The sequence below is a fragment of the Helianthus annuus genome, chromosome 9 (genome assembly GCF_002127325.2).
Source record: "Helianthus annuus cultivar XRQ/B chromosome 9, HanXRQr2.0-SUNRISE, whole genome shotgun sequence".
Taxonomy (NCBI): Eukaryota; Viridiplantae; Streptophyta; class Magnoliopsida; order Asterales; family Asteraceae; genus Helianthus; species Helianthus annuus.
In genome coordinates this window covers 94,101,611-94,115,852 of record NC_035441.2, presented here as the reverse complement: position 1 = coordinate 94,115,852, position 14,242 = coordinate 94,101,611, and the positions used below count along the sequence as shown (strand labels likewise).

The window sequence follows — 14,242 nt, the reverse complement described above, 5'->3', positions numbered from 1 at the left end:
GAACAATACCATTTAGTGTGATAACTCTCTAATAATCATCCGTGGTAGTTCAGTTTCAACACTAAGCTTTCTAACTTCGCCGTATTACGCGTTTTACCTGTAAAAACAACAACATACGTAGTGAACATATTCCAAGACGCGTAATTGCTTAAAACACAATAAGATACGTAATTTAACACACTTAACACTCGTGTTTTGCACTCTCCATCAGTATTGTCCAAATTTCTCATTTGAGTATGAAGTCAATCAAGATGGAACTTTAGGTGGTGTTTTCTGGGCGGGTGAGATTTCAAAAATTAATTATATGGTTTTTGGTGATGTCGTTGGGTTTGATGCTACACATCGGTCAAACAAGTAAGAATTATGGGTTGTATAGAACTTTTTGTTTATTATCATTGTGTCATATATAAGTCCATAGTGTGTCATATTTAAGGACATTGTGTCAAATATAATAACATTGTGTCAAATTGTTAATTTTATTTTATCTTTTTTGTAGGTATGATATGGTATTCGTTCCTTTCACTGGTATAGATAACCACAATAGGAATGTAACGCTTGGTGCTGCGCTTCTTGGATCAGAAATTGCTTATTCATATAGGTGGTTGTTGAGGATGTATGTCAAGGCATTTGGTGTTGCACCTAAAGTAGTTGTTACCGACCAAGATCTTGCCATGAAAAGGGCCATTTTAGATGTTTTACCAGATAGCCGTCACATGTTATGTATGTGGCACATATGGGAGAAATTGACTCCTAAGGTATCATTTTAATTTTGCTTTTTTTTTAGAATTTTTATTATTTATTGTCATTGTGTCTTTTATCCTGTTATTGTGTCATTATTGTGTCTTTTATTCTGTTATTGTGTCATTATTGTGTCTTTTATTCTGTTTCTTATTGTTATTGTGTCTTTTCTTTTGTAGCTCGGACCACTTTTGTGTAACATTACAAATTTTAAAAAAACATTGGCGAAGATTGTATGGTCAGATTCAATTTCACGTAATGAGTTCGAGGAGAAGTGGCATGCAATACTTTCTGAGTATGGTTTAAGTAATCATGAATGGTTGGGCAGTCTTTATAATATTAGACATGATTGGATTCCAGGATATTATTTAGAAGAAAATTTATCAGGGCTTATGAGTACGACATCAAGATCAGAGAGCGAGAATCATTTCTTTAATCAATTTTGCAATCCACAATCAACTTTGGTTGAGTTTTTTAGCCATTTTGAAACTACAATTGAGGCTCAAAGGTACGAGCATAGAAAAAATGAACATGAAACAAGATACAATGAAGCTGAACTTTTGTTCCCTGATTTTGTACTTGAAGAACAAGCCTCAAAGTTGTTTACACGGACAATATTTTTGGATCAACAATTGGAGATTGATGATGCCATTAACAATTGTGTGTCTGTTTCTAGACAACAAGTAGATGGTTGTATGAAGTTTGAACTTGAGGATATCTTACAGCCATGCACTCCATTTTTTGAGGTATAATTTTGTTTATGTATTTGTATAATATGTTGTGTATTTTTGCATTGTGTCTTTTTAATGATATTGTGTCATATTTAGTCATTGTGTCTTATTTATTCATTGTGTCATATGTATTCATTGTGTCTTATGGTTCTTAATGTATTGTGTTATATTTAATGACATTGTGTCATATTTATTCATTGTGTCTTATGGTTCTTAATGTATTTTGTAATCTATTGTGTCATATTTATTCATTGTGTCTTTGTTTCTGTATTGTGCTTTATGGTTCTTAATGTATTGTGTAATCCATTATGTCATATTTATTCATTGTGCCTTATTGTTTTTAATTTTTTATGTGTAGGTTATGTTTCGAAATGAAGATCAAACTATATCTTGTAGTTGTAGAAGGTTTGAACAATGGGGATTACTATGCCGGCATATTTTTTATGTTCTTAGGCTTTGTGACGTAACTGAGTTCCCAAAGAAGTATGTGGCAAAGCGTTGGAGGAGAGAAGCCGTTCCCAATAGTTCACTTCGACCTATAAGGTATGATGATATCGAAAACAATGGTGATGATATTCAAGAAATACTTCGTGAAATAAGGTTTGCAAATGAATATGCAATAAATCGATTGATTCAAGACAAAGAGCAGTTGTGTCTTTATAGAGATTATCTAAAAGCTTACATGTCTAAGGCTGATGATGTTCAAGTTGTTGCTCCGGCTCCTAGTAGGAGAGATAGATTTGTAGAAATGACTGGGACTAGTGAACCATGTGATGTTATAGTTAGAAATCCAATTAAAACAAGAACAAAAGGGACTCATAAGCGTTTGAAGTCAGCTCGTGAGATTGCAATTACTCGAGCTTGGAAGAAACAAAAAGGATGCAGTTTTGCCAAAGGTACTGGTCATAATGTATGCGCATGCAGTTTACGCATACAAAGTATTAAGGAGAAAGAAGCGACATGTAGTTCAGCAGTTACCAATATGCAAGAATAGAGTGTGTATTATTTCTATATTTGTGTTGGGGTCATACATTGTGTATTTTACATATTTCAATCTATTTGTGTTATACATTGCGTATTTTTAGCTATTACAATCCATTGTGTCATATATCATTTCATTGTGTCATACAGTGGCGGACCCAAGATTTTTTTTCAATGGGGTCCCATTTTTCCGGTGTTGAGATTTTTCACAACCATATGTTAGAATTTTCGGGTCGGTCGTCGTTCGGTTCGGGTCGAGACGAGGACAAAATAAAATACAATTATAGGGTCTGTCGCCATTCAAGAGGGTGTTATGATAAGAACTGCGATGCAAAAAAAAAAAAGAACAGAAAACGAAAAATATATAGCTCTCAATTCATTTACATACCTTCCAAGTATAGACACAAAACAGTCATATACATACACTTAATAACTAACCAGTATCTAATCCACAAATTTACATACATTAACTTGAACGTGGACATGAAAAAATATAATAAAAGTAAATGACAGATAAGCACTAGAATTCCTATCATGCCAGAGGGGGTTGGCGATGTTGATAGAGCAGCCATGTTAGAGCTCAGTATGTATGTAATTGAAAACATAAAAAATAGGTAGGATAAGGATTGAACTTGTGACCTTTTGGTTAAAAGACAAGGGATTTACCATCTCAACAAGCTTACTTTCATTACTATGGGTTCCATCTATATATATTTATGGGGTCCATGAAAAACTTAACATACCGCCTCTACTAAAATTTTAAAAAACATTGGGGCCCGGAGACCCCGACCCGCAAAGGGTGGGTCCGCCCCTGGTGTCATATATCATTCTATTGTGCCATATATCTTTCCATTGTGTCATATTTCATTTCATTGTGTCATATATCATTCCATTGTGTCATATATCATTACATTGTGTGATATATCATTCTGTTGCGTCATATGTCATTCCATTGTGTCATATATCATTTCATTGTGTCATTATTCATTCCATTGTGTCATATATCATTCCATTGTGTCATATATCATTTCATTTTGTCATATATCATTCCATTGTGTCATATATCATTACTTTGTGTGATATATCATTCCGTTGTGTCATATATCATTCCATTGTGTGATATATCATTTCATTGTGTCATATTGTGTGATATATCATTCCACTGTGTCATATATCATTCCATTGTTTCATAATATCATTCCATTGTGTTATATATCATTCTATTGTGTCATATATGATTTCATTGTGTCATTTATCATTCCATTATGTCATGTATCTATTCATTGTGTCATGTATCATTTCATTGTGTAATATATCATTTCATTGTGTCATATATCATTTCGTTGTGTCATATTTTCCTGTATAAAATCATTGTCTCATATTTAATGACATTGTGTCATTTTCTTTCCTGTACAAAAACACTGTGTCATATTTGTCACACCCCAACCGATGGCGGAATCATCAGGGCCCGACACTAGGCGAATCAGATTGCTCAAGAGAATCCATAACAACTAAATTGCGACAGTATTTAATGCGTTCATTATCCCATACTAATAAACAATTACAATCACTTAAGCAGTCACGAATTTCATGTTCTCCCAAATAATACAAATTCGACAACCTAGATTCTAGGTGTGTTTCTAGACTTCCTAGCTTGATTTGACGTAGACTGCGACTAAACCTGCAACATACGTTAAATAACGTCAATACAAAAGTATTGGCGAGTATACAAGTTTTGATAGCGTAGCGTAAATAGCTAATAGTGCTGCGAATTACCAAAATACATAAAGGAGATACCTCAACATACATGCATACAAGACTGATACTACCAGCTAAGTCACTCGAGCTGCGATTGCGATTGCTATTGATCCTAACTAGACCCCGTCGGGTGCTATAGTACTATACTATTTAAGGCGGGACCTCGTGAGTATAAGTCCTAACGCATATGTAACTAGCATCACGTGTTAATATGCATACAGTTATTCGCATGTGATAAACAGTTTGATTGAATAATTCGTTTTGATAAATTCGATTTAATAGGAACGTATGTTACACCCAAAAAGCGATAAAAAGGGGTTCGACTATACTCACATCGGTGTTCAGCAAGTAAACACAACTTGGTTGGATTGAAGGGAGTGCGTCTGAGATTAGCCTGATTTCAGATTGATAGCGTAAGCGTCGAACAATGCGTTACACGGTGGCGAGTGAACCAATTGTCGATCGGGTGGCAATCCATTCGGATGGTCATCCGATCAGATGGCCATTCGATTGGATTGTCACCTCGTTTGGTGAAGATGTGTTTGTGTATGATGGTTTGACTTTTGAAGTTTTCATTGTAGCATTTTGAAAATAGAGAAGTGTCTCTACCCTTCAGGTCGGTCGATCGGACGACGGTTCGATCGGGTGACGATCCGGTTAGTAGGACACTTTAGTGAGAACAAGTTCACAGCAGTTTGTCACTCGACCGGAATGCAATCCGATCGGGTGGCAATCCGTTTTGAACTGTCTATGTATTGAATTAGTCCAAACATCACATGGTCGGATAGCTGTTCGATCGGGTGGCAATCCGATCGGACGACAATCCGTTCGACGTTCAGAAGTTGAAAAGTTGAATTTAAAAGTTTAAGTGAGGAACCAAGTGCAAGCCGATCAGACGGCTGTCCGATCGGGTGGCAATCCGATCGGACGACAATCCGTTCCGACGGCCTTAGATCGTCCTGACACTCAATTGTTTTGAAAGTTTTGCGGTTTTCTCGAGACAGTATGACATCGTGCTAAACAACAGAACCCTATCAACACCCAGGCGATCCGATCGGGCAGGAATCACCCTAATCCGATCAGTCAGCTGTTCGAGACGATGGTTCGCGTTTAACCCGAGATCGATTGTCTCGTTGATAGAATACAGATCTTGAACCAACACATTAACAAGAAGGAGTAGAAGATCAGAACAAGCTCCGATTCTATCAATTTGAGTGCATTGAGTGTAAAAGAGTTGAAAGAAATTTAGAAAACCATCTTTCAATCCTTTTAACCATGAGTTTGTGTAGATCTATGCGAAAACGTTGTTGAATCTTGTGGAAATCCTTCAGATCTCAGTGGTTCTTGGTGGAATGAGGCCAACACTTGAAGTTCATAAGAACTCCATGATGACATCACCCTAGAATACCTCAAATCCATTGATTTCACGGTTAAAAGTTAAGATTTAGAAGAGAAAATGATGAAGTAGTGCGTGTAGATCATAGAAATACAAGATTTGAGGTAGAAACTTACAAGAATCGCGAGACATCGAGGGAAAATAGCCCAGAATCGTGCTGGTCGAGTGGGAGCTGTCACATCACTGTTCAAGTGATGTGACATGCGCTATTTATAGGTGAAGAGGTGAAAGGTGAGGGAGTGCCATGGATCGGATGGCTGTCCGATCGGGTGGCTGTCCGTTAAGCGTTGCGATAGTTTGGTTACACATTTTCATACCCACATCCATATATTTAGTATAATTAATCACATAGGGTCGTATAAATATCCACATTTCAAAGTTGCGGTACAATAATCGGGATTCGTTTCGATTATGCGTTACTCTGCGACGCATCACGGTCACCGAGGAGGGTAGAATAGGTCCTTACTCAACGTCAACGTGAGCGTTAGTGTGTGTGATGCGATGTGTTATAGCGATAAAGTATGCGTATTATGTGAAAATACTGCGATGTAGCGATATTTATTCGATATAGTTACATTATGATCCGAATCTCTGTTGCTAGGCGTAACGAGTATAGCGAGTGGTAACAACGCACGAACGTGCGGGTTGTTACACTCTCTCCTGCTTTAGGAAATTTTGTCCCGAAATTAATCCATAAGAAGGGTTGCGAGAGTTGATGCGAGTGGGAGTAGCGATAAAAACGCGTCAAAATAAGCGAGCGATCGATTGAAATTCGACGAGCGAGAGTGTTGCGATGATTAGCGATGGCAGCGTGTAAGGCGATTCGTATACAAAAGATGGCAACACACAAAAAGCGATCCAAAAGTGTTTTGAATTCTTGAAAAGTTTATTAGTTTGAAAAGGTTTTTGTTGGTGCAGTTGTCTGTCGACTTCATCTTGGTTCGAGTCTTGCATTACACATGGCACGAAGATCAAGAAATCAAGGCTAAGAGTTAATTTCGCATGAAAAAGTCTACAAGTAATTCCGCACGGAATTACTTAATATCGTTTGAATGAGTAATTCCGCATGTATAATGTAATTCGCATGTATGTAATTCCGTGTGAAGTGTGTTTCATGCGGAATTAGGTCAACTATAAATAAGTGTGTTTCCGTATCATTTGGTACAAAATTACCTTGGTGTTTTCCGACGGCGAAGCTCTGTCGAAGTGTCTTCAGATCTGTAATCGTTTCAGAATCAATACAAAGACAGTTATTAGTGTAAATCTAGCTGAATTCAACTCATTATGTCTGTTTCCGCCTTTCATTCTGAGTAGAACACCTCTGATCGACTCATTCGGTTCCGACAACGATCCTACAGTTTTGAAGAAACTTGTTTATGAAAAATCTCCCCACAGCGCGGTGTTAAACTGTTTCGATGTTCACACCAGCGCTATGAGTGGGGTTATATTAGGTTACTAAAAGATTTTATGGTGTTTAAAACTTTTTTTACGAAATTTTCTCGCCACGCGGCAGTAACTTAAGTCGATCGTCACACCATCGTTACAAGAAAATCTTGTTTTGTACAAAGGTTTTGATCAAGTTTTAGAAAAAGTTTTGTAAGAAAAGCTTTGTTTACACAAGGGTTTTAATAATATCAAAAAAGTTTTAAATTTAAATTCGTCCCGCATGGCACTTTCCCACGAAAGTTCGACAATATGGCTAAAACACTTATATATAGGAAGTACCAGCGGCGTATCCACCATGTTTTGGACATATGGCTTCCGTCTCGTGAGGCAGTGTCATACGTGTCGACATAGTATAGACAGATTGCGATGACTCGATCCAAACGAGAAAGGGTTGGATCAAGTCTTGGAAGGCGAACTGAGTGATGGAGTCATTTTTCGAACTCAGTTTAGTGACACGAGCGAGTGCGATAAGCGATAAGTAAAAAGCGTTAAGCGGCAAGCGACGAGCGATAGCGACAACCATCGAGCGATAAGCGACGATTGTTGCGTCGCAAGCGATGGAGATATGCGCGATTAATGTGATTCGAATGGATTGATCAACACCACAAAAATTAACATTAGGCCCTACATGGCCTTTTTCCACGAAAGTCTGATGATATGGCTAAAACACTTATATATAGGAAGTACCAGCGGCGTATCCACCATGTTTTATCCCTATCAGTTTCGTCTCGTGAAGTGAGGTCATGTGTGCTAACATAACACAGATAACATAAATAACGGTAAGCGATAGCGATGGCGATAAACGTTAAGCGATACACGATGAGCGATGGAGTAATACACAAGCGATAGAGCGATACACAAGCGATAGAGCGGTACCCACGATATGTGATAGCGCGATGCACATAATAAGCGATTGAGCGAACACATTATAAGTGATTGAGATTGCGAGATAGATACCAGCGATAATGCGATTGCGAGCGGGTTGACTTACGAAAAGTCTAGCGATTACACGCTTTGAGTTGCGATTGAGATTGTTACGCCTTGCGATGTAGGGTAGTATGTCGAAAATAGAATTAATAGTAGTATACTTGGTGTAATAACGTTCAAGTTGTATGGCACTTTCTTCACAAGACATTGGTTGGTGTAACACCTCGGAAATTCTTGTCCAATAAAATAAAGACACGTGTCATGTGGGACAAATGTGTCAGGAACCCGGATCAAATATAAAGATGTATGGTAGGATTTTTAAGAGGGCGTCATGTTATAAAAATACCTCTGAACGACCCAAGGGCGACATGTTATTAAAACACCTCTGAGCGACCCAAATTTATAAATCCCAAGATCCTTAAATCGTTTGATAAATATCTGATATATTAACCGGTTGTTTCTAAATAAATAAAATTCCATCTTTTATATGGAAATTGGATTACTAAGAATGTTACTACAAGAAGAATCGTGAATTAAATCCTTGTAAAAAGAGCTGGAAATAATCTAATTAAGCAAGATCATAAACTGTGAGAATCCAAGACTTGTTCTTGGTGTTTTCGTCAATTCCATCTTCCCACAAGAATCCAAAATAAAGTGAAAGCATGTAAGGATCATTCAAACATGCAATGGCTGAGCAAAGAGGTCCCACAACTGAAAAAGATGGCATGACATTCGGACTTGTGAGATTGCATGGTCAATTCTTGGAAGTTTGCAAATTTTTGTCCTCTGACCATCGGTTACGGACCGTAAGGGCCATGGCTTACGGTCCGTAAGGTGCATACCTGGGCGATTTCAGCAAAGGTCGGCTACGGACCATAACTGTTTCAGCATACGGACCGCAAGAGGAGCATACGGACCGCAAGAGCTTAGGCTTACGGTCCGTAAGGCTGTCGCTGGCAGCAGGTTTTGGACAGCTGCCTGTTCAGCCTGTTACACTGACTTAAATGGATGGTTTTCGAAACCAGGGTCTTGCTAGGCAGTATTTAGCCCTCTAGGGACACCCGGGGTGATCACACAACAATCCTAGAGTCGCATGTCTTGATCTTGAGCTCATTGGTGCACTATATAATAGCATGAGTTGTAACCATTTTGGACATTCATTTGCAACTTCACTTCTGGAGCTCCCTGAACAATAAGCCATCTTCCTAGTGATCTCTAGCAGTAATTAGGACTCTTGTAAGTGTCCTTAACCTTCCTTAATCCATTTTAGCTTAGTTAATTAGCTAAAAGTCAAACTATCGTAATTAAGGTTTGACTTCGAGATTAGTCCATAATTACTCAGTCAAAGTTTAGCATTGCCTTAGAGCTTCTTTTGAACCTAGTTACATGTTAGTATAACCCTCTGTGATTATACGGCTTGGTTCACTAGTTGTCTTAATATTATGCAAGTTTCCGTTAAATGCTCATATGTTGACCATTATGCCCAAATGACCTTGAAATATGATTTTTGAAAATATAAAAGGGTAGACATCTTAATTACTGATTTATAAGCTTGCACCTAAAATTTGAGTTCAGTTTGAGGTCTAGAATTAAAGTTATGCTCATTAGCGTAATTAAGAGCTTTCTTAGTAATTAAATGGCGTAAATTGCATATAACCTATCTAAACCTAAATTTTTATACAAAACTTTATTCCTACTGTTATAAAATAATACTTTCGGATTTTTAAAGATTTTTATTCAATTTTAGGCTGAGTATAACTTAGTGATCTAAGCTTAATTCGGCTAATGCCGGTTTTGCCCTATTTGGGCCATAAAATGAGTTTTATAGATCCTTTTGACCCCAAACCTTTTTCTACTGATTTATTATGATAAATATATTATTTTGAGCCTTATGGAATTATAAAAATAGCAACTTTTCTTTGAAAACCTGGAAATGACTCCAAATCGCCTTTTTAGGCATTTTTACGACATAGTATATACCAAAACTAGTTTATATATATATAAGAGTTGATACCCACTGATATATTCAGTAAAATTTTATATTATAACAGTAAACTCAGGTTTCCAGTTTTGACTTTTTAGGCTTATGTGAAATTACCAAAATGCCCTTTCGGTGCATGAAATGGTTATAATTAATAAAATTCACATATATTTAATACCCTACTTTTATAATATAGTAAACTAAGTATATTTACTGATTTATTCAGATATATAACTCATATTACTAGTTTAACTCTTTTACACCCTTTTAAATGACCAAAACGCCCTTCTGAGGCATAATTTGAGTTTAAACTTATTATGGGCATAATTGGACATATCTTGCTGATATCACAACATATTTAGTGCATATAATCTCAGGGAACTTGTATATGAATTATATGGTTACCCGTTACGCACTTTCGCGTTCGGATCGGCTTATGTAACTAGTTTACGCATATTAGCCGAAACGGGTCAAACCATATCATCTTTGTCTCAAAATCCAGAATGTGTTTAGTTTACCCATATTATACAAGTCTCCAAACTTGTTGGGTCTAAATCACATTCCTTCCCGGTTGTCGCCTTTCATACGATTAAACCGTATTTATCCTTTGAAACTAACCGGTCTAAGCTTAGGCTAAATTAAAGACCCGTTAGGATTCTAATAGGTTATTATAAACCTTCGTTCCAGAATAGGAGACCAGTAGAAGATACTTGCATTTGCTTGTTGTGGTTATTACTTGCTCAGGTAAATACTTTTAACTTATTTTCCCTTATACGGGCTTGGGGTACGGTATATAAAATACCGCTTGGTCGGGCACTTGACCCTAACTCATTAGTAGTTGGGTATTATCAAAGTGACCCGTTCAAAAATTGGTTTTGTTTGTTTTACGCCTTTGGGAGTTTAATGACCATGTCCCGGATATCCTTGGCATCATTCATGAAATGGCCACGACCTTGACACGCGGGTGTAGGCGTACACCCGACAATGTGTCCATATTTATTAAGGTATAATCCGTTGGTTTCCCGCCATGGATTTTTACTATGTGGTGTGTCTATTAATCTTAAACACGGCACGAACCGGGCGACTGAACGCATAACAGACATGTAATTCTTTTACGAGTTTAAAGTTTATTAATTATCCCAAGTTATAAAGAGTTTGTGCCATGTGCATTCAAATCAATTTTTAAAATGTTTTCAAAATGAGTCAGTTAAATTGTATTTACCAGTGTAAACTGACGTATTTTCCCCAAAAAGATTAAGTGCAGGTTCTACACGTAATAGGCTGGCCACTCCTTTGCATCGTTAGAGTCTCGCAAGCTTGGATGCCATTATCTGTTGAACAGTTTCTCCTTTTTATTTTGATCCGCCTGTGGATCTATTTCAGCTACATTGTGATACTTGGATATTACATTTTGTTTGGTTGAAATAAATCTATCTTTATGCTTCCGCTGTGCATTATAATTTGTGTTGTTTGACTATGATGATATCAACTACGTCACGATACTCCCCCACCGAGCCCACCGGTGACACGTGGAAATTTGGGGTGTGACAGGTTGGTATCAGAGCCAACACTAAGTGAATTAAACACTAGCCTTTTGTGTTTAATCTCAGTGCACAAATTGCACATTCCTCGAGTTCCGAGTCTAGACAACGAACATAGGACAAACTCCGTTTTGTTTTTGATTTATTCGGTCTTTTATTTTTATATATATTGGTCGTTATCTTAACCATGTTTGCAAGTCAAATATGCCGCCGAGATTTTTAAGAGGCCGACGCAAAGGCCCAGTTACGAGTCATGATCACGAGGCCGGACCATCGCACCGGCGAACGCCGTCAATTACCATGAGTACTAGCCCGCAGGAGCCATGGAGGCTCTACGTCGAACCCGGGAGGCGTTCGGTCTCCCTCAGTTCCTCACCTTTGTACTTGCATTCTTTTGGGCCCCACTCGGAGAATGAGCCCAATAACCAACCACCTTCTTTTATACCTTTGCAAAGATCGAACTCTCACCATTCTTATGGCGACCCTTCACCTGTCTTCCAGAGCCGGTTCAACCCGGCTAATATCTTTCAAGAACCCGTGGGTTTTAACCCACTAGGACCTGAGGATCACTTCTCAGGGGATCACGCGGACGACATGGATGAAGACATAGATCCCGTGGAGCCTGCGTCCGGAACGCCGAACCACCCAATTGAAATTTCCGATGGGTCATCATTTCACGGATCACCTTACCGTGGTCCCGACAGCTACCAGGCGAGGTTCGCCCAGTATGAGTGGTACTTTACGCCCTCGGAGCACTCGTCTCCTTATCAGCAGCAGCAGCAGCAACAACAGCAACAGGATCCTTCCGAGGATCCTCGATTCGTGGCAGTCACTCCGCCACCACCACCACCAGTGGAGCAGCAGCCGCCTCCGGAGCCACCGAGGCGAAGAAGTTCAAACACACGGATGTCCGTGCGAGGGGGTGTCCGCATCAGCACACCCCAACCATCGAGTGGCAGTCACTATCCGCCACTCCAGGAAGAAGAACCACAGATAGGGGGTCCATCAAACCCCATTCCAGAGGTCAACTCTGCGCCTATGGCGCCACCAGTGGGTTTTGACAACCCAATCCTTGCCTACGCCGGTTCTTCGGCGTACAACCCTTTTGAGCAGCCGGCTCACACGCATTATGACTATGCCAATGTGGACCCATATCAGGAGGTATGGGACTACAATGCCCATCACCCAGAGGGACCTTATGGAGGCCTTTGGACCACTTGTTACCCAACTTACGAGTACCAGCATCCGCCACCTCCTCAACCTCTGTATCAGCCGCCGCAGCCGCAGCTGATCCCACCGGAGCGCCAGCAAGAGGTCCTTGATAGATTGGACCACTGTGAAGAGGAAATCCGATCGGTACGGGAGAGCAACCGAGGCTTCTTCAAGGGTCTGTCGGACCTACTCAAAGGGAAGTCCAAGAGGAGGGGTCATTAAAGACCTTTGTTGTTTATTTTATTTTATTGTAATCAAGTCCCTGCGTGGACTTTTTGCTTCAGTACTCAGCCCCTGCGTGGGCTTGTCATTTTGTATTCTGCCCCTGCGTGGGCATGTCTTTTAGTAGACCCCTGCGTGGGTTTGTTTTTGTTTTTTTTCTGCCCCTGCGTGGGCATTTATTTTTGTAGAAGTCCCGTTTAGGGCAAATGATGTACTTGTTTAAACAATTTATGAGATGTTCTAGTTTAATTTTCATTTTAATTATTAATTATGTGTGCAACACATGAAATAAATGAAAATAATTAAAAGATCTACCATCATATTAAAATGGTAAAATCTAAAAAGGGACAAAGACCTAGCCAAATGTTATTATAAAAACAAGGCCAAGATGGTAGTTCCATAATCAGATTAAGATCCATATTAACATCTCAAATTAGGATTTGCTCTGCGTTAATTATTAACAGAATCTTAGGGGTAAAACCTAGCCACGTGTCATTGTAGACATGGCCAAGACGGTAGAACCTGCCCAAAGGATTCCAAATTTTGTTAACATCTCTGAGTATGTTAACACTCTTGGCAAACTGTGAATCAGTAAAGTCACACAGGTCATCCTTTAAAAAGGGTTAATTTAAATTCCCTTAAATATATATAACCGCCTCTTGGGGGCGAAGTGCCTGTGGGCAATAATTAAATGTTCTCTGGGACTAAAAACAGTGGTAGCTTATGACTCCCTGTAAATAACAGGTAAGGAACTGTGGTTCAAACCTGAATACCGGGACTTTGTAAAATTCCTGGTCTATAATTAAAATAAATTGTCCTTGTGACTAGGCCTTATGAGCTATTATTAATATATTTTTAGGGTAATAATAAAGATCCTAAAATTTTAACAAATTAACTTAAAATGGCAATTTAAAACCATGGTTAATAAAATACTGTCAAAACCTTTATATAAAACCTTGCCCATTATTTATATGTAGCAATTGAAGCTACATGGCTGGGTCGGATGAAGTGAACAGCCATCCGGTGGAAAACCACGAAAATGCCAGAATACAGTTAACTGGAGCAGAGCTTTAGGCATTAGTGGATAATGCAGTTACAAGGGCTTTGGATCGACAGAACAGTGAGTATAGTGAGACTCACAGTAGGACTCTGTCTACACCGCACGCCAAGCCAAAGACTCATTCGGAGGGTCACAGCAAGCCACCCTCTGTCCAACCCAAGTCTAAGAAGGATGAGTCTAAGAAGGACGATGATAGACATTCTTCAAATGAGAACAGTGTTCATCCTAAGAAGATTGTGTTTGATGATG

General features: G+C 38.8%; 1 protein-coding gene across 1 annotated transcript; it reads left to right on the top strand.

Moving 5' to 3' along the window:
• The first annotated feature begins 304 nt into the window (after positions 1–304).
• On the top strand, positions 305–2,463 carry LOC110875890 (protein FAR1-RELATED SEQUENCE 5-like). The gene is made up of 4 exons (XM_022124086.2): positions 305–354; positions 497–755; positions 918–1,484; positions 1,828–2,463. The coding sequence occupies exons 1-4, from the start codon at positions 305–307 to the stop codon at positions 2,461–2,463; spliced, it is 1,512 nt and encodes a 503-aa protein (XP_021979778.2).
• The last annotated feature ends 11,779 nt before the right edge of the window (positions 2,464–14,242 follow it).